This window comes from Megascapheus bottae, chromosome 3, assembly GCF_031878675.1.
Source record: "Megascapheus bottae isolate mThoBot1 chromosome 3, mThoBot2.hap1, whole genome shotgun sequence".
Classification (NCBI taxonomy): domain Eukaryota; kingdom Metazoa; phylum Chordata; class Mammalia; order Rodentia; family Geomyidae; genus Megascapheus; species Megascapheus bottae.
Window position 1 is genome coordinate 67,781,348 of NC_143511.1, and position 23,659 is coordinate 67,805,006.

Below are 23,659 nucleotides of genomic sequence, written 5' to 3' on the forward strand. Positions count from 1 at the left end.
ATTGTATGACTGAATTTACTTAAGGGGAAACATTTTTTTATCAAAATACTATGAGGTCAGATTATGTAGTTTATGAATTCAGAGATATACTACTACATTGCCTTCCCTAAATACAGCCTTTGTTTTCATTTTGTTGGACAAGTGGTCCTAACATTTTCTCATACCCCACTTCATTCCTTGGTTGTAAGCTGTTTACTTTTCTAATGGGTATCTGCTTTGACCTGGACTTGTTTTTCATATTGTAGCTTTTCTTAGAGCTGTGTTCTCACTGTACAGTATCATTATTAGAGGAAAAAGGAATTTGGAATCATTAGTTTTCTTTTCTTTGTCTACAAATGTGTGTTGCTATCTTCAGCTAGGAAAAAATCAGCAGGAAACATGATGCTGTTTTAAGCTACTGCACATTAGACTGACTTACTAATTGCAGTTTATAAGTCAAACAGACCAATCCAGTGTTGATGTTCTTTGTTCACAACCAGTGCTAAATGTATACAGCTATAAATTTTCTAATGAGAGATCTGTTTCTGTACCCTCAGGACTTCTAGTGTAAAATTCCATACCTCTGTAATTCCTGAGCCAGCCATTTGTCAGCCAAGCTTCTATACATTTAGGTATATAACTCTCGCAGAGAGGTTGACAGGGGATAAAAGGAAAATAAGTAAGTAGTATGTCTTATTGTATAAAGTGTGGTCCTGGCTCATGCACCTTTAAAAAATTATAAAATTTTATAGCCTTCTGATGATTTCTTCAGAGCTTGGAGAATAGCTCATGTGTTTGTAATATGTAAATCATAAGTAGATCTTTGTGTATCCCTTCTGCGTTATGACTATAAAACTTATATGTATGCATACATATATACATACATTTTCAAGAAAAAGTAATAATTTAAACATGAATGAATTTCAGTGTATGCTTACCAGTTTAGTATTTTGAGTTTGTCTTCAGATACAGATAGTTTATGGTACTGCTGAAAATATTACTTTAACCAAAAATTTTAGTATATTATCCACCTTGGGGTCATATAATAAATTTTTTCTGATCTCTTGAGATATTTTGTGTTTATTTCTAAACTTGAAGTACAAGTAACAGCCACTGACATTCACAATCTTTAAAATAGTCATTTTACCCCAGTACTGTATTTCTAGAATTTAAGTCTAGGGCTCCTACAGGTCTGCATAGATACTTGGAAAGCAAAAAATGCTCAGTGATAATAAAGCCTGTCAGCTGGAGACCATCAGGAAGACACCTAAAACATGAAAATTTAGGTTTTTTAGTATTAGCACATGGAGCCATACAACATGCCCACCATGGAAAATCATAATATAATAAAGGAAGGCCTTTAAAAATTTTTTTAATTGTAATTAATAGAAGGGTTACATTATATTTGCCAGATTAGGAAGGTCTTTTATAGTAGTTGAGCTAAAGTCAGAATTGTGGTAGAGTGAAAATACCACAGTACATGGAATTATAAAAAAAAAAATCCTAGTTTGGGCTGGACACTAGTGGCTCACACCTGTAATCCTAGCTGTTCAAGAGGCTGAGATCTGGGGATAAAGGTTTGAAGCCAGCTGGGGCAGAAAAGTCCCCTTGAGACTCTTACCTCCAGTAAACCACTCAAAAGCAGAAGTAGCCCTGTGACTCAGTGGTAGAGTGCTAGCCTTGAACACAAAGAGGCTCAGGGATAGCACCCAGGCCCTGAGTTTCAGTCCCACAACTGACAAAAAAAAATTTTACTATATATAAACCTGAAGAGGAATTATGCACCATAACCAGTGGTATATATTCCAGATATCCTTTGCTAGTTTATACTGAAAATCAACCAGTGCAATAGACCATATCAATAAACTAAAGAAGAAAATCATGAAAAAAATATATATGAGATCATATACACAGAAGAACAGTTTGACAAAAAAAAATCTAACATCCATTTCTTTTTTATATATTTTTATTGTAATTAATAAAAGGGTTACATGATATTTGCCAGGTAGAAGGTGAATTAATTCACATATATTGATACCCTTTCACATGTCTTGGTCCCCATTACCCTCCCCTCCACCCCCCCCATCTTGGTTTTCCCCCCTTCCCTATCCAATTTCAAATAACCAAATACAAATAAATCCAATATATCAGATAACAAAGTGAGATACTGTAACAATATGAGATAACCAAGGGACAGCAAAAGAGATGAGAGATAACATAGTACATTAAGGACAACAATCATTCATTATATGGCTTTTGTTTCAATATCCTGGAGGTCTTTTCAATTAGCTTCATACTATATGGCCTTATGTATTAAGGTTTTACTCTATTGCAGATCTCTGCTAGTAGAGCCCAAGGTTTCTACTGATTATGACAAATGAGGGAAACCATTGAGCCTAAGTTCCTTTGAGTCTGGCTTACTTCACTTAATATGATTTTTTCTAAGACTTTCCATTTCCTAACAAATGGGGCGATGTCGTTTTTTTCTGACAGCAGCATAGAATTCCATTGTCTAACACCCATTTCTAACAAAAAGAAAGAATGGAAGAGGGCTGAGAGTTTGGCCTAGTGGGAGAGTGCTTTCCTAACATGCACAAAAATTCGGGTTCACTTCCTCAGTACCATATACATAGAAAAGCCAGAAGTGGTGCTATGGCTCAAGTGGTAGAGCACTGGCCTTGAGGAAAGCCCAAGGACGGTGCTTAGGCCCTGAGTTCAATCCCCAGAACTGGCAAAAAAAAGAAAGAATGGATGAAAGACTGCCAGTTAAAAATATAAGGAAATGACATTCTCTTAATATAAAACATCTATAATCAAGCATTTATTAACTTGATAAAAATCATCTAAGGATAAGTGACTGAATTTTTCTCTAAGATTAAGAACAAAGCAAGAATCTCTGCTTTCACTAGTTTTATTCAACTTAATATTTGAAGTTAAGTAAGGCAAGAAAATGAAATGAATGAAATACAGATTTGGAAGAAAGAAATGTGACTATATATAGAGAGAGATATCTCCATAAATAATGCCAAGAAGACTAATTTTTAAAAGATCAAGATCACACTCTAAACATTCCAAAATCAGTTACATTTATGTAGTCTAACCGTAGCTTTAAAAACTGAAATGATAATATAGCCACACTGAAGAAAATGAATACAAAACTGACACACTGAAAATGTTGATGAAAGAAATGTAAGAGCGGGATGCCAGTAGCTCTCAGCTGTAATCCTAGCTACTTGGGAGATAGTGGTTGGGGAATCATGTTTGAGATTAACCTGGGCATGCCCCAAACACTCCATCTCAACCAATAACTGGGTAAGGAGTTTGGAGCTGTACACTCAAATCCAGAATCCATCATTTTTCTAATTTCGTGATCTTGACATTTTTTGTTCAATTAATGGGCCTAAAATTAATACTTCAGTTTCAAAATCATTATAGGAAACCTCCAGTATCTCACATGCTGATTGGTACTTAGTATACTCTCAGTAAATGCTGGCTAGCGTTCAGTCAACTTGCAGTTTCCACATAATCCATGTAGTAATTTTTCAGTAAGTTGATACTTCTGAACAGTGATGCGTGGAGGATTGGCAGCAAGCTGGGGCCTTTGCTTATGGGCACAGGCTTGCCCTTTGGAGAGAAGATATTGGGGTCAAAACCATAAACAGCCACAAAGACCAGGCCTAGGCACAGGTACTAAAAGCCTCAGATAGAGCGGAGAAGGCTATTTAAAATTTCAGGAACCAGGCTGGGAGTTTGGCCTAGTGGTAGCATGCTTGCCTAGCATGCACAAAGACCTGGGTTCGATTCCTTGATACCACATACATAGAAAAAAGCTGAAAATGATGCTGAGGCTCAAGTGGTAGAGCTCTAGCCTTGAGAAAGTCCAAGGGAAATGCTCAGGCCTGAGCTTAAGCCCAGGAATGGCAAAAAATAAAAAAATAAAAAAAATTTCAGGACCCAGGCGATGGTGATTCATGCCTGTAATCCGTAATCCTAGCTACTTTCATTTGAAGCCAGGTTGCGTGAGAAAGTTGGAGTGACTCTTATCTCCAATAATCACCAGAAAACTGAAAGTGGAACTGTGACTTAAAGTGGTAGAGTGCTAGCCTCAAGCCAGAAAACTCAGGGACAAGTGCTCGGGCCCTAAGTTCATACCCCATGACTAACAGCAGCAGCAGCAGCAACAACAGCCAGGAAAGGAGGCAGGACCAAGGCAACAAGGTTCACTTGAATCTTGGGACTTAGAAAACAAAAATTTTGAATAAAGAGAGGAAAGGAAGGAAACCTTACCTGAAGAAAACAATGAGGTTAAAGATTCTTGATAGTGTATAAGATCTACAAGGAGCAGACTATGGGTATACCAAATAGATATCTATGGAATTTGGGTAAAATTGAAAGCAAGATATGATGCCATTGGACTTGATTTCTATTCTGTGACACTGAACGTTCACAAAGCCCCTTCAAGGCTAGAGCCAGGATTTGGAAGAATTCAAGTAACCATTAAAGGGAAAATCTAGGTCACAGGTCCCCAGGACAGAATCCTGGCTTAGCTAGTAGAATCCAGATACAAAAAAATAGGACATGGTTTCAAAATTTCTTGTCTCTATTACTCCCTAACCCATTCTAGTGTTTTTTTTTCTTCTAGTTTTAATAACCTTCCCAAGACCATAAGGAGAGTGTAGCAGAAGGGGCCTGATTAGGAATTAACATCCAATCAAAATATTGTGGGACCACCCACTAAAGTGTTGCCTTCTGGAACATCTAATTAAAATAGGAACAGCCAATCAGAGCACTGCTCAGAGCCACATGGACAGATAAGGGACTCAAGAGTGCTACCTGAAGAACACAGGATGGACAACTGGCTGAGCAAACACAAAGTAGATAGCAGTGGTGACAGCAGATACTTCACAGACTAGATACTCCTGAGTGAGGTTTTTCCCACTGTCCTAGACTCTATTGTTTAGAGACACAAACCTGAAGAAGCAAGTGGTACTGGCAGTAGAACTGCAACGCTGGTAGGCATTGTCTACTTCTGAGTTGCAACACACTATGCTAAGCAGGTATGGCCTGCTACAGGGTTGCAAACCTAGTGATCTTAACTGGTTGCTAGCCAAACAGACTTTATGGGCTCTGCACAGCCAAGAATAATAGCAGAAAAAAAAATCTTGTTTAGGACTAGATACTCGGGAATCCCCAGAGATCAGAGATGCTCTGCCAGGTGAGCATCGGACCCAATACATGATGACTAGAGTAAACTTAGTCCTGAGAATATCCCATCAATACCAACCACAAACTGGGAGTCCAAGACAGAAAGTACCCAAGTCTATAGGTCAAAGTAAATAAGGTGCACTTTGTTGGTTATCTAGAAAGTAGAGATCAAAATCAGTACTACAGTTTGCAATTGCCAAGTTATGGAAATAGCTCAGATGCCTTACAAATGATAAAAGGGTAAATGTAGCATACATATACAACATCATATTACTCATCTATTAAAAAATAACAGTGAGGGCTGGGAGTTTGGCCTAGTGGTAGAGTACTTGCCTAGCATGCAGAAGACCGGGGTTCGATTACACCATGCCACATACATAGAAGAGAGCTGGAAGTGGTGCTGTGGCTCAAGTAGTAGAGTGCTAGCCTTGAGAAAGCCCAAGAGCGAGTTCAAGGCCCAGGACTGGCCAAAAAAAAAGAAAGAAAGAAAGAAAGAAAGAAAGAAAGAAAGAAAGAAAGAAATAAATAAATAAATTAGGTCATTCTTACAGAAATAGATGACCTAGAAAACATCATTGTTTATAAATATACTTTGTTAACATGAATCTCCCAGTACAACTAATAGATATTAATTAAAAAAGAAAAATCAGTGCTACGAAGAAGAAGTATAATAGGAGAAGGGTGGATCTTGTCCAAAGGGTTTCATGGAATTGGGACAGACTTTGAAAGCCAAGACAGTACTTGAGATTACTTAAATCAAGAAAGCAAGTCATGGTGATGTTCTGTCTCTATGGGGAAGATGCAGAAGCAAATTTTAGAATTCGAGAACATGATTAGACAGGAGTACCAAGGGTCCATGCTAGTCCAGAGTACCACACTGCAGTCAAGGTGAGCTGTGGAAGAGATGAGCTTCAGTTGCAGATGATAGGATAGAATGTCTACATTGAAGTGCCACAGAGGTTTAACTGAGGAGACTGGAAAGAGCAGAAGTCAAGGAAATGAGCCCAGTGGAGGCTTGGATTTTCAGTTGTAATTCAGTCATTTCTTGAATATCTGTTCACCTGATATACCAGAGTTGCTCTAGTTGTACCAGGAGGAAAGTTTGTGTTCATTACTGACCTCATTTCCTCTATCTTTCCTTGTACTCCACAAAAAGGCTGGGGCCTCACTGGCTTTCTGGGCATCAGATAGGACAAGTTCATTGTGTTGTTACTGTAACTGTTCACTAGTCAGAGATTCTCTTGCCTTGATCAGAGAGCCCAAGCTAATATTGCAGCTAATGGGGTGGTAGGCCAACACAGAAGGTCTAACAGAGACCATAGGGACAGTTGGGTGGACAGGAGGCCAGTACAGGCTATCTCTTGTTAAATCAACCTTCTTCAGCTAGTTTGGAGCTCAGAAAGGATCTGAATGCCCAGCTGTTAACCTATTTATTTCAGACAATTTGCAAAGAAGTGAAACCATTACTTGCTAGAAAGATGGATGTACTCTTGGATAGTGCAGAAATAACTGGCATTATAAAAAGCAAAGGTGAGAACGGTGGGGGGGAATCAAAGATTTCTCTCTTCAGGTTTTTTTACTGGCTGGATTTAAAGTAACACCCTCCAGTTTTTCTAAAGATCTATCTGGGATTATTTGCTGGATTTGAAGGATAAGGAAGTATGTCCTTCATCCCCTGAGGAAGGGACTTGGTGTGGGATTTGTTAATCTGGGAAGCTAAGAGCTTTAGATAGCCTGATCCAGGCAGATTCCTCATTCCTTTCCCACCCCCACCTGCCTGAAGTACAGCCGAGGGTGGCAGAACAACACTTACCCCCACCAGACCTGTGCCCTACCTCCAGTCTTTGCCCCTAGAGCTGTGGCCTTTATTTTCAAGGCTGGTCCCCAGGAGGCTACTGTGGGGAATGAAGACAGCTGATAAGCCTGGCCCTATTGACTTTATGGGGAGCATTCAATAAATTTTCTTTCTGCCAGTAAGCTTCACTCTTATCTGCTGCCCACAGAGCCATCTGATTTCTCATCTAGGATTCAGCAATGAGTCATGTTCCTTAAACAAAGACCTGAGAATAAAGAGGAGAAAGTGGCCACACCCATCCCTTTCTTTTCTCTTGGTACCTGGTCCTGCCCAAGCAACATCTGCCTTGCTTTCTCACTGTCCTTGGGTTTATTGCCCTAAAATAGGAACAATCACAGGTTTTGGCCAACAGAGTCAAGGACAAGTCAGCTTAGTCTTGAGAGGTCAGCAGCTGGGCACACCCAGGATTGTATGTCCCTCTAGTTGGTAACTATGGCAAGAAATACACACACACTTGAGCGGTTTATGTGTCCTGCTTTATGCTTTGATGGTCAACATTTGATCTGGATGGAAATACCCATCTGGCCTCAACAGCAAATGTCATAGCAATGAAATATGTGTGCCTGGGTGCAAATGTGAGATAGTTGATAAGGAGTCTGATCCTGAGTATTGGAGAGTGGAGTTAATTGTATGAAAAAGGTCTGATATTCAAAAGTAACTTCCTTTTCCTTTCTGACATCTCCTTCATCTGATCCTAGGATCTATTTGCTTTAAATATTAGAAAGAAAAAAAAATGCTTCTTAACAGCATATGACACAAAGAACTCAAAGGGATAGGTAGGAGCCAGGATACTGGACTGCACAAATGAAAGAGAACAATTCATCATGCCCTTTTGCAGGAAATTAGAGGCATCCTTTTAGAGCTACTATCTAGCTTTTGGATAGCATTTTTCTGGCTTAATAAAGGTGAGCATTTATCACATAACTATTTGATAGTCCATTCCAAACACTTTTTTTTTTAGTATTTTTAGCATTTTGTGTACATTTCTTATACATTAGCTCACAATAAACCATGAAGTTTATATTATTTCCAGTGTTTAGCTATGAGAAGTCAAGTAATTTGCCTAAGATGACAGCTGCTATCAAAGTAGAGAACAAACAACAGTTCCTCTGTCTGCAAAGCTGAGTCAGAATTCTCTGACTCACCTTCCATTTGGCAGTTAATATCTTACATCTCCCAATCAGGAAGCATTTATTTTTATTGTTTTATATGAGACGGGATCAAAACAATACCACTACCTGATGAGGTCAAAATCAGTGCCAACAGGCTAGCTGGAGGCTGCCTGGAGACAATAAATAGATCTTTCTTCAGTAAATGTCTTCTGAAACATTTTATATATGTAATGGGGAGAGTAAAAAGAATTTAAACTTGCTGAGAAAGTTTCATATGACCAAGAGTCACAAAGACCCCAGAACTCACGTTTTAATTTGGAGAATACAAATTTTAAAACAAGGATTGTAAATTATATAAAAATCAAGGGGAATCAAGAGACATCAAAAATGATAATTAACAGATGTACAGTAGTAGGGCACTTGCACCCAGCTCCTTCTAATAAATAAATAACCCAAATTGGGCTGGGAGTTTGGCCTAGTGGTACAGTGCTTGCCTAGCATGCATGAATACCCAGGTTCGATTACTCGGTACCATATACACTGAAAAAAGCCAGAAATGGTGCTGTGGCTCAAATGGTAGAGCTCTAGTCTTGAGAAAGTCCAAGGACAGTGCTCAGGCCCTGACCTCAAGCCCAGGTTTGGCAATAAAAAAAATAAAACAAATAAATAACCCAAATCACCTGGAAATATAGATATTTTAAAACATTTTACCTTTCAAACAGGTGATATTCCTAGTACCTAGTATTTTAGAAAAGGTGGATATATGATTTTACCAAAAAGAGCATCTCAATGAAAATCCCAAAGCAGAAAGAATACCACGTGCATCTTTCATCACACTGCAATGACTAGAAATTGATAGCAAATATTTATCAAAAAATACAATAAGGAATTTTTAAGCACTTTCTAAGACAAAACAAAATGCCAAACTTTAGAAATTCTTAGTAAGTGGCCATTCTGGCATACATCTGTAATTCAAGCAAGTAGTGACTGAAGCAGAATGGTTGAGAGTGCAGGGGTAGCCTGGGCTAGTAAGACCACTGCCTCAAAACAAAACCAATCTAAAATGCCAAAATACATCAGTACAAAAATTGGCTTAAGAAGAAACAGAGCATATGAAAAAAGCAATAACCTGAAGGAAGTACTAGCAAAACCAGCTAATTCACATGATAACTATATTGATGAATATATGCAGAATAGGTGAAAGAAGGGCTGTACAGATAACTGGATAAATGGAAAGCTGTATGGATGCATTAGGGACTCAGTACACAGACTTGGTGACTGAGAAGGATTAAGATAAGGAAGGGTGATAAAAGGAGTTTTAGGACTGAAAAAGGCTCGTGCTTACATAACCTCCAGACAAATGACCTTGACCCACACCCAGCCCACCTGGTTGGCGGACAACCCTCCTAAAATCCCCAGGTTTGGTCTTTCTTGATGCTGGCATGCCCCTCCATAGAACCCTAGAGGGCCAGTATTCACAAACTAATCCAGACAGATCAATTAAAGCAGCCAGACCAGGAGCCTGACAGCACCCAGGCTCCCCTAGTGAGTGGCCTGCCCTTCCCTCCCCAACCTCCAACTCCCTCCCACCAGCTCTGCAGGTGCAGCTTCTCTAGGGGCAGTGAGAGTCATGAATAGTAAGGGCTTTAGCTCAAGCACATAGAGGCATTTAGCTGCCCAAACCTAATCCCCATTAATCGGATTATGTAAATTCATACTTCAACCTATTCCCCTGCTGGACCCAACCCCAGAAAGCTCCATACTGAGAGGCTGGGTTAGGAGCTAGTCCATCCCTTTGAAAGGGTCACTGTTAGGGGAATGATACATCAAAATTGTTTTTTAAAGAAGGGTTGGAGAAATCAAAGTACATCCTGAATCCAGTATGTCCATCACAGCCGTGTCCTTTTCTGTATAACCCATGCCCTTTCTCTGAATAGTTGTCCACTTGCACAGATCTGATTTTAGTTGTGTCATTTAGCATAACACATGGCTGCTCTTGCTATATAGTTGTCACTGTTCTTTTCTCAACTTTAATTTGTTATAGAGAAAGTGTATCACTTCTCAGTTTCTAGGTGTTCTTGGTTTAAAATTTAATATGTACTCTGTCAGAACTATATAAGGCTGGTTGAAAAATACAGACATCATGAGGCAGTGATTCTCTTTTCAGAGTACATGAAGAACAGAGAGATGGAAAGAAGAACCGAAAGGGAATGTTTACTGCAGATATTAGGTTATATTTCCATGCACAAATTGGCCAGCCCTCTTCAACCTATCATTTAAAATCCATTTTTCTATGTTGCTACCAGAATGATTCATCTTCAAAGCACACTGCTGTCTTCTTGTCCTTGAGTCCTATATTTGTTATTCCTACCAAACTTTCTAAGGCTTCCATCAAGAACCAGACACTGGCTCTAGGTACTGTGCTGTAGATAACCCTGCTCTGGCCTCCTCCATTGCCTGCACATTCTGAGTGTCTGAGACCTCTGAATTTTTGTCCAAATAGCCCCAAGAGTGTTTTCAGGGCATGGAAGGCCCTTCATAGAAAAGGGGGGGAAAAAAAGGTGGGATGAGTGAGTAAGGATGGATTATGAGTCTTCCCTCCTACCCTTGGTCCCAGAAATGCCAGAGATAGCCTTGATTCTAGTCTTAGTTTAAATGCCATCCCTTCCAGACTCATTTCTGGCCCTCTAGCCAGGAACTTATATCTTTTCTCTTCTAACTCAAACTTCATGCTCTCTAGTGCCCAGGACTGTCTAGTGTTTAGTCAACTTGATGTGTTCTCTTTCTTCCAAAGGCTGTGAGCTTTATTGAAGGGTGGTACAGCTTTTTGTTTCCTTTTCATCGTCCCAACCATACTCCAGATGTTAGCAATTCAAGCAATATGATTCTTTTTAATTGGCTGTGGTGGGGTGGAACCTTGTCATATCCCCACATGATTATACTGTATTTTACTCAATTTCACACCCGTACCACATTCCCTGAACCATTCTCTCCAAGAAATCGCATAGCAGCAAGCTTGTTTGTTCTGTTTTTATAATTGGAAATATTTTGACTTCAATCTTCTTTATCCTCCCATCCAGGCACACTTCTCCAGCTATTCCCACTGCTCATAGACTGTTACATGGTTATTCTTCCTCTCTTTTTCCATTCTCTCATCTCCGGAGTAGTTTGTTAGCTTGATTCATGTTCTATGTTTAACCACCTAAGAAAGCATATATATGGATATTTATTCTTATATACAGTCCATGAATAAGAATGAGTGAAAGCATGATAGGGTTTACTTTATTTTATTTTTGTCAGTCCTAGGCCGTGAGTTCAGGGCCTGAGCACTGTCTTTGGGCTTTCTCAAGGCTAGAACTATACCATTTGAGCCACAGCACCACTTCTGGCTTTTTTCTATGTATGTCTCACCGAGGAATTGAACCTTCGTGCATGCTAGGCAAGCACTCTACCACCAGGTCAAACTCCTGGCCCCAGGGTTAATTTTTGATCTGGACTTGTGTTGCTCAGAAGAAGGTCCTCTAATTGTATTCTTGGTGATACAGGAAAGCAGATGGCGGAAGGCAAGTGCAGAATCAGAAAGATAATTAGGTAGCCCCTTCAATACCTAAGCCTTGCAATTAGACAAAGTGAAAAGCACATCTCTCTTGTGCAATGATTATTAAATTTTGCTCTGTACTTCAGTCTCTTGGGTTACTTAGTTAACACACACACACACACACACACACACACACACACACACACACACACATATATGGCAGTAGAACTGTGACTCAAGTGGTAGAACACTAGCCTTGAACACAAAATCTCAGGGACAGCACCTAGGCCCTGAGTTCAAGCCCCAGGACTTGCATCAACAGCAAACAAAACAACAGACAGAGCTCACTCTCAGTCCACCCTTGAGTCTGGATTGTGGGATTTGAGGTTCGTCTTTCCACCCAGGATTCTGAAACTTTTTCTTCTACTCCACACGGTGGGGGTTGAATACACAGGGGATGAATTAAGAAACAGGACCCTAACTACAGCGGGGAAGGAGGTTGGTAAGAGGCACTGTATTCTGGTCCCAAGCCTTAAAACCCGGAGATGTCTTCCTCCCTTGCTTCTGTTCCAGGCTCCCGGGAGGCGTGGAAAGTGGGGAGGGACGAGCGGGAATCCCCGAGGGAAGGAGCCCCCGGCCCAAACAAAAGGCGTTGTGCTATAAAGGCAGTGGTCGGGCGCGCAGTCCAGGCGGGGGCGCACAAGGTCGGCTACTGCGGCAGAGACAGCTACTCGGGCTGCAGCGAGAGTTTCCGGCTCTGAACAAGGAGGTGTGTGGACTCCGGGGTGATGGGGATGCGGGCGCCTCCCCTCCCCCGGGCTCGGCTCATGGACTTTTGGGTCTTTTCGTACCCCCTAGACCTGAGCCACCTTTGTCCCAGTGGGCAGGGATTCAGCGCGATTCTCTGGGAAGCCCAGGGACTGGGCGGTGAGAAGGGACTGGGCGCCACTCCGGATCCCTGTGGTGCAGCAGCACAGCCGCTTCTGCTTAGTGTGTTAGCCCGAGAAACAGGGGTATCTGCCACACCCCGGTGAATTTCCCAGGTTGTTTAGAGGCGGCCGATCTCGGTGAGCGGCCCCAGACACTTTGAACGTGTGACCTCCAGGTGCTTTCCCGGACTCCTGAAAGACTTATTCCCTAGGCAAGGCAGTTCTTCGCCAGGGGTGAGCAAAAGTTACATAGGAGAAAAGAGGAAAAGCCAGGAAGTAAGGTGAGGTGGGCCAGAGCAGCCAGCAGTTTGAAGGAGATGGATCAGCAGGTGCCTCAGGACACCATGGCAGGTGAATCATGACCACTGGCTGACTTCCCCCAAGCAATATTGAGTATGTGTGCTGGTTTAGTACATCGTGGGGCATTGCCTAGGAGAGAGAAATAGCTTGCAAATAATATATATAGTGATGGTGTGTGTGTGTGTGTGTGTGTGTGTGTGTGTGTGTGTGTGTGTGTTCATGGAGTGTACACACCAAACTGGCTGAGGCTCGGGAGTGAGAGTGGTCAGGGAGATAGACAAGTGTGGAACTTTTATGTCTTACTTTATGCACTTACTGCCTGGTTTTATTTCTTAAATGAGCATTGCTATTTCCATAATTCTCTCAGCAGTGCTGAACAATTCCTTCTTCCTTCCTTTCTTCCTGGGAAGAGGTTCAGGAGACATATGAAAGAAGAGACCAATACACAAAACCCAGTGCAGAAAGACAAGTGGAAAGCCTTGTGAGAAAAGCTATGTGCATGTAAAGACTGAGACCAGCTGCAGGAATGTGAGCCCTGTGTTCAAGCTGCTTGAATTACAGGTGTGTGCCAGGGTGGACATTTGCCAGGAATTTCTAAAGTTTGATGTTTTCTTTTGTTTTTAAAAATATAAACAGACAAGGATGTACACATTTCTACCATTTACCAGTAAAGTCCTATAGCTCATGCATTCTGTGTATGCGTGTGTGTTTGTGTGTGTGCACATTTTGTTAAGGTTGATGCTCTACTACAGCTCCAGTTCGGGCTTTTGGATGATTAAGTGGATATAAAAGTCTCATAGACTTTCCTGCCCATTCTGGTTTCAAGATCCTTATATCTCAACCATTGTGCCTGGCTCCAGGTATTTTTAAGCGGGGTCTGCAACTCCTAACCATCCAGAGTTATGTAGCTAGGTGTTCTGTGAAGTTGGATAGGAAAAAATTCTAATTTTATTAACCTTTCATCTAAACAGAGCATGTCTTTTATTTTACAAATGTGAATAGCATCATGGCTTTAAATAAAGAGCCTTGTTTTTCTCATAATAATGATTTTAAGGGAATAACTTAAATACTGAGACAGAAAATAACCAAATATATACTTAGTTATTAAAATATTGAAATTTAAAATACTGCACAGTTTTACATGGAGATAATACTGTACTGGCAAATTCATCACCAACTGAAGTCAGGGATACATACATCTCACTTCATATCACAGATCATTTGAAACATCATGTAAGCATCATTTCCTTCAAATTGTGGTCATAAGTCTAATTATTTCATGTGTTAAAATGAAGTGCATGTATTGCATTATTGCATTTTAATCACACATGTTAGTAACTACCAAGTAGGACTGGTTAGTTATGTATCCATGCGATTTAAGTTCTGCATTTGAAATAATTATGCTGAGAAGGAAACAAAGACTCTTTACTTGATACATTTATTTATTTGGTGGGAGGGTAACACACGGCTACTTGATTTATTTAAAACCATTATTCTGAGAGGATTGTCAGGCTTCCTCAGAATCCCAAAAGAATCCATAGAACAACAACACAACACAAAAAAGATTATGAACCTTTCCTAGTGGGAATTCTCAGTGGTGAAATAGATGTATAAATACCTAGGATTGGGATTCAGGCCCTGCCACTGACTCTCAGGGCCGCCTAAATGCCTCCCCCTTGTTTCTGCATCTTCTCATTGGGCTCTGATTCTGTGGCATCTGGTGGCTTTTTTTTTTTTTAAAGCTTTTACATTACTCTGAAAAATCAAGATTTGCAGCAATCAGTCCTTGCAACTAGATAAAAAAACATTAAATGTAATTGCCTTTGATTTAAGAAGTACTTCAATAATTTTCCAGTGACCTCTACTTTGAGCTTTTCTAGCTTGTTAAATCACTGATTTCTATTTTCACCCCGTGGAGAAGGAGAGTAATACACTTGAAGATAAATCAACAAGTAATTACTAAGCACCCCTAGCATGGCAGGCTACATTTTAGAAGGCAGTCTTCTGTCTGCTCCTAGTACAATAGGCTCAAGCCCTCTTACAGGAGAACACCACTGTCCGTTTATCCGGCCTAATCTTTTTTCCTCCCAGCTTGAAAAAGACCTCCCACGGGACCACAGTTGACTCAGTGAATGAGCTAAACCCTCTTTTAACAAGAGAACCTTGAAAGTAACTTTTCTCCCACAGTCTCAGCCTGCTCTGGTGTGAACAAAACTGGATAGGTTTCTTTCTGTAGTCACATCCTCTTGATTCTTATTTTAGGTTTAAGGGTGATACAATTCTAACATCTCTCATTTTTTTTTAAATTGTAGAACCAAAGACTAGAATATCCACAAGACTTGGGTTAGACAGACAGACAAATGAACATTTCCAAGTAGAAAGATGATTTCGGGATCACCTGGTCTGCCTCCCTCTCTCCACTCAGTTTTAGAAGAAGGAGTCTGTCCTGGTTAGGCTTATAGACTCTCTTCCCTCTCCCCTGTCAGCGCATGCAGCCAGTTCATGGGAGACCCATCAGCCAGGATGATATACCTGCCCCTGGTCTTACAATGAGATTATGTTCCAGTAAACCTGCCACAAGTTGAAAACTGAAAATGCATTTATATGCCTAACCTATCAGACATGATCACCTAGCCTATCCTGCCTTAAATGTGTTCTGAATACTTACATTCTCCTACAATCGGGCAAAATACGATGCAAAACTTACTATCTAATAAAGAGCCAACTATTTCATATAATTTATTGAGTAGCTATATCCCAAACCACTGGCAACATAGCGCTGTACACTGTAGGGTCTGGGTGGTTTGCTTTCAAGTTGTGCTCAGCCTCCCCAGAGAGAGCTGTGCTATGCTGTGCGGCCTTCCCTTGGAGACAGAACTTGATCGAAAAAGAGAAATAGGCTGCTCTTTAAAGAACATGTAGAAATAGATGAGGAAATTTGAGGAGGGGATTCAAGAGAGAAAATGGCATGTAGAGAAGGGTAGCTAGCGGTATGTGTTGCTCGTGAGGGGCCTAGAGTTCTGATGAGCTTGGGGCTGGAGCAAATAGCAACCTAATCTAGTGAACCAAGAACAGCAAACTCCCTGAGGTTAGACTTCAGCTTGTTTGCTTAGGCATCCTAAAGGGTTCCGTTAAATACACTCTAATTCAAGCCACCTGGGGAGAAGGGGGAGGGGGTTGTCCTTTTGAAGACTTAAAGCTGACCAAGTAAGAGGAGCAGTATGTAATGATAAACAGCTGTCCAACAGTTAGAAAGGTCATCCAGTGAAACCTCTAGGATGTCCAGGTATCTCCTATAGCATCCATGCTAAAATCCTACCTGTTACCCCTTATCTTTGTCAGGCAAAAAACCTATTTCTGTTCTACATACATCAGGTGTTTAGAAGACCATTGTTTACCCTGCTCCTCCTCTTCGGATGTATCCATGTAGGCAGTTTAGCTCTGCAGAGTGCAGCCTGGTAAGTCTTGTAATTAGGACTTCAAATTTGAGATCTTAACTTTTTTCTTCTCTTAAAAACCAAACCAAAACAAAACTGTAACACAAGCCCCAATGTATATACAGAGTTGGAGGGATATCCAAAATGTAATATATATTTTTTATTTCCACATCCACTCCATCCTATACTATACCCGATTCTAATCAGTTAAGAGGAGTTGATTTTGAAGGACACAATGTAGATTCTGGGATATGTCAGCCTCATAAATGAGAGCTTCAAAACAGCCTGGTGAAAGATGGCTGAAGATCTTTGTTCTTATCCGTCCCTTTCATTGGCCACATTTTTCCCCCTCTTCTTAAAAGGAAACAGTCTTAAACCTAGTCTAGAACCTGACTTGGCAGCTTCCTGGCAAACATGACTGCAACCAGGCCTCTTACAGAGTCTTGGCCTGCAGGGCCCTTTGTCTTTCTCAGCAGCTTGGACATGACCAGAAAGATCTTCACAAATACCAGGGAGCGGTGGAGACAGCAGAATGTCAACAGCGCCTTTGCCAAGCTGAGGAAGCTCATCCCCACTCACCCTCCAGACAAAAAATTGAGCAAGAATGAAACACTTCGCCTAGCAATGAGGTACATCAACTTCTTGGTCAAGGTCTTAGGGGAGCAAAGCCTCCAGCAAACGACAGCAGCTGCTCAGGAGGACATCCTGGGGAGCTTCCCCCAGGACCTCTGCCTACCAAGCCTGGAGGACGGGACCCTGCTCCATGGCTACTGTGTTTCTTCACCTGGCCCAAGTCACTGTGGTCTCTAGTATGGCCTGGGCTATTTTCCTCTAGGGCAGGACTGGCGCAGAAGTCACCTGCTGTGGACAGACTGTTCACTGTCCAACATCGACTGGATGAAGATCCTGGGAGACAGAATGTGAGGGCACATTAGGGAGCTGCAAAGAGGCCAGGAAGAGTCATTGTCCTGCTTCTCACAGTTTCATCAATCCAAGTTCTGCATACATAGTTAGAATAAAAAGTGGAAAGTTTGACTCAAAACATTCTCAGTCATAGGAGAGGGGTTTTTGTCTCCTGAATCACAGATGAATAAATGGCATGTTTTTTCGCAGGAGAGATTAAAAGTTTGTTTTGAAGAATGAGACGTAGCTGATCAAAATCAAATCAAATGACTATAATTGATAATGCATGAAAAGGAAGAATGAAAAGTGATAAATGAGTGAAAAGAAAACCCCTGCAGAAACCAACCCCGGAGACCTATGGGAAAATCTGAGGAAGAAAGTCCCTGTGAAGGAGTAAGCATTCCACGTTTGAGGGAGAGCTCTGTATCCTCGAAACTCCTTGTGAGGTGTTACCTCTAAAGCCAAATAGAACACACCCGTGAAAGGAAGAGACTTGATAATTTATGGACTAGAGTTTATGGATTTCTTAGGAAAAGAAAGTCAACTACATGCATGTTAGGAATGAAAGCATTTCTCTCAGTCTGTGTACCTGTCAACTTAAGAACTGTAAAATTCAACAACAATTATGAAAACCCAAACATTATCATTTTTTTTTGCCAGTCCTGGGCTTGAGCTCAGGGCCTGAGCACTGACCTTGGACTTTCTCAAGGCTGGAGCTCTACCACTTGAGCCTCAGCACCACTTCTGGCTTTTTTCTATGTATGTGGTACCGAGGAATCGAACCCGAGTCTTCGTGCATGCTAGGCAAGCACTCTACCACTAGGCCAAACTCCCGGCCCCAAACATTATCATTTAACAACTTATTTAGCAAAGAGCTTAATTTAAACAAAACACTTAGAGAGTAAACAATAGAAATGTAATACCAGCTCTAATGAGATAATAAATTTATTCTTTCTCTTCCCTGACATAGAGCATTACTTCAGTCTTAGGCTTGGGGCAGAGTAGTACCCAACAAGTTGATGAAATGACATTTACATAGCACATCACCACACTCCATCATGATGATTGTTGGATTCAGTTATAAATCATCCAGAATACAATAAGGTCATTTTATGTCTCAGGGACATTTTATGCCTCCAAAATTCTGGACAATTACATTGGTTTTGAAATCTTCAGATCTCTGTGGTTAAAAATTTCTAGTGGATACACCAGGAATTTAAATCTCCTGCCAGTCTAGAATTTTATTTATAAAATGTTGCTTTCATGATGGGAAGAAAGCTGGACACGTCTCTCACAATTTCACACACACCCGGATCCCATAGCCAGGTTTTTATATCATAGAGGTTTGTCCACCTTTTACATTTGGAATACAAGTTTATTGGAGCCAGCAAGGTTTCCTTCTAGGTTCTTTTTTTTGTGTTTTTGCTTTTGCCCAGATGTGGGGCTTGAACTCGGGGGCCTGAGCACTCTCCTTGGGATTTCTCAAGACTAGAGCTCTACCACTTGAGCCACAGCACCACTTTCAGCTTTTTGCTATGTATGTGGTACCGAGGAATCAAACCTAGGTCCTTGTGCATGCTAGGCAAATACTCTACCACTAGACCAAACTCCCACTTACATTCAATAAAGTTCCCCATGGACCCAGTAAAGCTCAGGAAGACAGAGGCACAGAGACTAAGGATTTTTTCCCCCCAAAATGTGCCTTTTGTTCTCTTCAGCGTCTTTTCTCATCAGCAAGCTCGTCCTACGAATTACTAGATGATAGTGTACTTCAGAGTTTTGATGACAGTGGCAGTTGGGTAACATTACTCTCTCATCTAGCATTAAAGCAAAATAACACACTTGCCAATATTTTTATATTAGATACAATTGAATATATTGCTGGAAAAAGTCCAAAATATCTGTGTGCCTGAATAGACGATTCTGCTGCTCTACCAGAATGAGCTCATGCCCCTGCTGCTGGAGTGCTGGTCTCTACCCAAAGAACATTTTTCTACAAACATGTAGCAGACCCTCAAAAGCTACTGGGTGATTCGGTATTAGCACCCTACATTAAAGGACCAATTGTTTAAAGAAATCCAGCAGCAAATCTTGTTATAAATCAATGTGCTTTTACAATGTTACTCTACGTTATTCACTTCTTAAGATTATTTATTTTGCCATTCCTGGCTTTTGTGTATTAAGTTGTATTAGATTAAAGTCAAAAAGAATTGTCAAGCTGGGCACAGTGGCTCATGCCTGTAATCCTAGCTACTCAGCAGGCTGAGATCTGAGAATCAAGATTCAAAGCCAGCCCAGGCACAAAAGGACCTGAGACTCTTATGTCCAATTAACCTCTAAAAAATGGGAAGTGGGGCTTGACTCAAGGGTAGAGTGGTAGCCTTGAGCTAAAGAGCTCAGGGACAATGCCCAGGCCGAGTTAAAGCCCCATGACCCCCCCCACACACACACACATACACACACAAAGAATTTACAGTTCAAATGCATAATAATTCACATCTGTTTATGGGTCATTTGAATCCAACAGAAAAGTTTACATTAACCCTGTCTAGTACTCTGGTATTTGAACAGAAGTGAGTGATTCACTATGGACAGTACTGGAAATGATCAGAAAGCAGGAATAAACTTAGCCATTGATATGTATAGACTATGTCCTTGGTTAGATCGCCTTCCTCTTTGTTACAGAGAGAACAGGTCCACAGGGTTTTGTTTTTGTTTTTTTTTTAATTGTATTTTATTGTCAGGATAATGTATAAAGGGGTTACAGTTACATTCGTCAGATAATGGGGTGCATTACTTCTCAAACCTTGATACCCCTTCTCATATTTTTGATCCCCTTCCCCTCTCCCCAACTCCCTCCATATCAACTTGTTTCCCCCCCTTCCCTTTCAGAACATTTTGAAGTTGCCTTCTCAGAGGCCCCATGGAAGCCCACGTCACAGATGCTAGGTCTCCTCCAGTATTTCCATAGCTCTGATCAGCTACCAAATATTTTGGAATTGAAAATGATCAAGCACCTTATAATTTTGCTCCTGGTTTTTTTTTTTTCAAAGCTTTCTGTCTTCTTCATATGGCTTTATATTTCTTTATATGGCTTTTTATTGTGCTTTGTAGCATGTAAGTAGATTTATCAGCTAAAGATTTTGATTTGGTTGTGTATTTTTTAAGTTTTTAACCACGAATTATTATTTACTATTTAACATTAATTTATTACAAATAAATATTTAAGAAAAGAGATGGTTTCTCTCTCTCTCTCTCTCTCTCTCTCTCTCTCTCTCTCTCTCTCTCTCTCTCTCTCTCTCTCTCTCTTTTGGTTATGGGACTTATACTCAATGCCTGGATGCAGTCCCTGAGCATTTTTGCACAAGGTTAGTGCTCCACCACTTTGAGCCACAGTACCACTTCCAGTTTTCTGGTGGTTAATTGGAGATAAGAGTCTCACAGACATTTCTGCCCTGGCTGGCTTTGAACCATGATCCTCAGATTTTACCCTCCTCAGTAGCTAAGATTACAGGCGTGAGCACTGGTGCCCAGGTGGTTGTTTCTTTCTGAGGAATTTTTTAAGTTTACTGAACTTATCTACCTCCTCTATCTCTGTAGTCATTAACCTGATTTTGACACCTCCCATTTTCCATTGTCCAAACCTCTTAGATTTTTCCTGCTCCCTGGCACACAGTTTCCTAATTGTCTTCAAATCACAGTTGTGGTCAAATCAGTTCCCTGTACTAAACCTTCAGTGCCTCATCACCAGACTGGGACAAACACCATACTGCAACAAAGCAGGTTACCTGCAGCCAGGATCTGGCATACCCTTCTCTCTACCTTTCATAAGTCCTGCATATTGTCCCACACCAAGGAAACTACTTCAGCTGCTTATCCCCAAATGTGCCTCTTTCCCTACTTCTGACTCTAAGGATTCCAAATACTTGGATAATATTTCCATTCTCACATCTTCATCTTATCTTTCTACTTGCGCTAAATCCATTCATATCCTTCATAGCTGATCTGAAACTCATCCCTTTGATGATCCTAGATTTCTACTCTTCAATCTATCCATCCCTTCTTAGACAACCCACGTGGTTTCTTATGTCCCTATTTCTTTTATCACATGTTATAGATATGTGTGTCTATTCTCTTCCCCCTGAAAAGCTCAAATTTACTTGAGGATGGGAATGCTGCTAATGTAATTTCTACCACAGCCCTGCAAATCGCTCCCACTTTCAAAATTTGCAAACTGTGCCAAGACTCTTCGTTAAGAATGCTCTTTTTGCTCCCTCTAAAAAATGACCAGTTAGCCTAAATAGATTTGATTTTTCCTGAGATCAAATGCCTAACGTTCTTCTTAAAAGCTGTTTCCCACAATTCTTATTCATGAATACCAGTTATAGGGCCTGACTTAGGAAATCCATCATCTAAGAATGGCTGAGATGGCCAAAATAGGTACAAGTTATGCACAACTGGCCTTGTCAAAGGCGAAAGATGAAAGGGGCTTGGGAGAATGGACAGCTTAACTGCCGACCTACAGGCCAGAGGTCAGTCAAAAGTCACATCCTTGGATAAAAAAGGTCACAGATAGGGAGGAGGTCTGAAAGTCCAGTGGCAATGCAAAATGAGGATTTAAAGCAGGTGTTAGGAGAAGGAAAGGAATGCCAAATACTGAATGTCCCTAAAGGATTAGAGGAGTCAGAGGCGGGTGGGATACTTTCTTCTGTGTCTGTTTCCTTCTGTGCCCATTATTAAAGCAGAAAGACTTAGTATTTTTTTCTTTTTATTGCAAAGTATCACAAATTCTGAACAACACTAAGTTTTTTGTGTGTATAATGTTTATAATTTGCCAACACTCATTAAGAATTTAATTTTCTAAGCTCAAGAATTCCCAGAGAGACTAAAGAAGGAAACTAATAAATTGTCTTTTATTGATACATTCACAAATGCAGTAGGATATAGTGAATGGGATTGCATTGTTATTCCTTTTAGGAACCTACCAGAAAGAAATAATCAGAATGCCAGATATGGTGGCTCAGGCCTGTAATGCCAGCTACTTGGGAGATGAGGATTTGAAGAATCATGATTTGAAATCAGCCTGGAGAGACCTTCATCTCAACAGATAAGCCAGACATAGTGGCATGTACCTGTGATTCCAGCTATACAGGAGTCTGTAGGTGAGAAGGATCACAGTTTGAGGCTAGTCCCTGGGCAAAAGGTGACACTCTATCTGAAAGATAACCCAAAGGTAAAAGGCTAAGGTTATGGCTCAAGTGGTAAAGTGTCCTTTAGCTTGGGGGAATGTCCTTAATTTTGTTGCTTGGGACAGTAATACTCCAAGTGCCAAGTATGCCCTTTGCCCTTTAATGGTTTGAGGGCCTAGATCCATGTCTGGCTTCTTCTTTCCTTCCCCTTCCCATTCCCCTTCCTTACCACCACCACCACCTCCTCCTCCTACTCCTCAACCTCCGTCTTTCTGTATTTATGCCCTGGGAAAATGTCTTATACTTGAGGTTAAAATTGTTTTTTCAGAAGACAGTCACATTTATACTTGGTAAAAAGGATTTCCAAACAAAACCTTAAAGATGTATAATAATGACAACTCTAGATTGGGGTGATTGAAAAAAGTTATTTTCTAAGAGAAAATAATTGAAAAATGATACTGGAATTCATTAGAGTCCTGTTTTTTCTTTTAAAAAATATTTTGTGAAAATTCACACAGAGAAAAATCAAAGTTCTATTGATTCTGACATATACTGAAGTCTATTTCCATCCTTTATCCATCCACCCAACCTCTACCCCTTCTCTTCAGTCTTTTTGCAAATATAACTATACATTCTAATTCTTTCCTTTCTTGTTTTTGTTTTTGTGTTTTTTGCAAGTCCTTGGGCTTGAACTCTGGGCCTGGCCACTGTCCTTAAGCTTTCTTAAGCCTAGAGCTCTACCACTTGAGCCACAGCACTACAGCACCACTTCCAACTTCTTTCTGTGTATGTGGTACCAAGGAATTGAACCCAGAACTCCATGTATGGGAGGCAAGCACTACTAGTAGGCCACACTCTTGACCCTAATTTTTTCCTCTCTCCTCTGTCTCTCTCTGTCTCTCTCTCGCTCTGTCTCTCTGTCTCTCTGTCTCTGTCTCTCTCTCCTCCCCCCCTCCTCTCCCTCTCTCTCTCTCTCTCTCTCTCTCTCTCACACACACACACACACACACACACACACACACACACACACACACACACACACACATATATATTCTAAGGAAGGAATTTATTGCCTTGAATTCTAGTCACTGGAGTCAGACGTTTTGTATTTTTGTACTTGAGATAGCGTCTACTTAGACTTTGTCTGATCTCAGGTTTATCATTCTCCTACTTCAGCTGCCAGAATAGCTGAGATTATGTGGACACCAAGGT

The 23,659-nt window shown here is 40.8% G+C and overlaps 2 protein-coding genes across 6 annotated transcripts in view; both read left to right on the forward strand.

The window, feature by feature from the left end:
• Fktn (fukutin) overlaps positions 1-22,400 on the forward strand; it is a 62,842-nt gene extending 40,442 nt beyond the window's left edge. For 2 of the 5 annotated variants that reach the window (XM_090330382.1, XM_090330377.1), the window contains exons 11-12: positions 12,263-12,458; positions 13,289-13,553. In XM_090330382.1, the coding sequence (XP_090186508.1) occupies positions 12,263-12,450 (188 nt within the window). In that variant the 3' untranslated portion in view covers positions 12,451-12,458; positions 13,289-13,553. Of the gene's footprint in view, positions 1-12,262; positions 12,662-13,288; positions 13,554-16,293; positions 16,335-22,235 lie in introns of those variants that run through there. The other 3 variants (XM_090330379.1, XM_090330381.1, XM_090330378.1) reach the window with 3 other exon arrangements.
• Positions 16,296-17,165, forward strand: Tal2 (TAL bHLH transcription factor 2). The gene is made up of 2 exons (XM_090329039.1): positions 16,296-16,376; positions 16,810-17,165. Exon 2 carries the CDS (start codon positions 16,839-16,841, stop codon positions 17,163-17,165), a length of 327 nt encoding a protein of 108 aa, XP_090185165.1. The 5' UTR covers positions 16,296-16,376; positions 16,810-16,838.
• Positions 22,401-23,659: the final 1,259 nt, after the last annotated feature.

Coding starts and splice junctions, on each gene's coding strand:
- Tal2 (XM_090329039.1), top strand. CDS start 16,839: ATGACCAGAAAGATCTTCACAAATACCAGGGAGCGGTGGAGACAGCAG.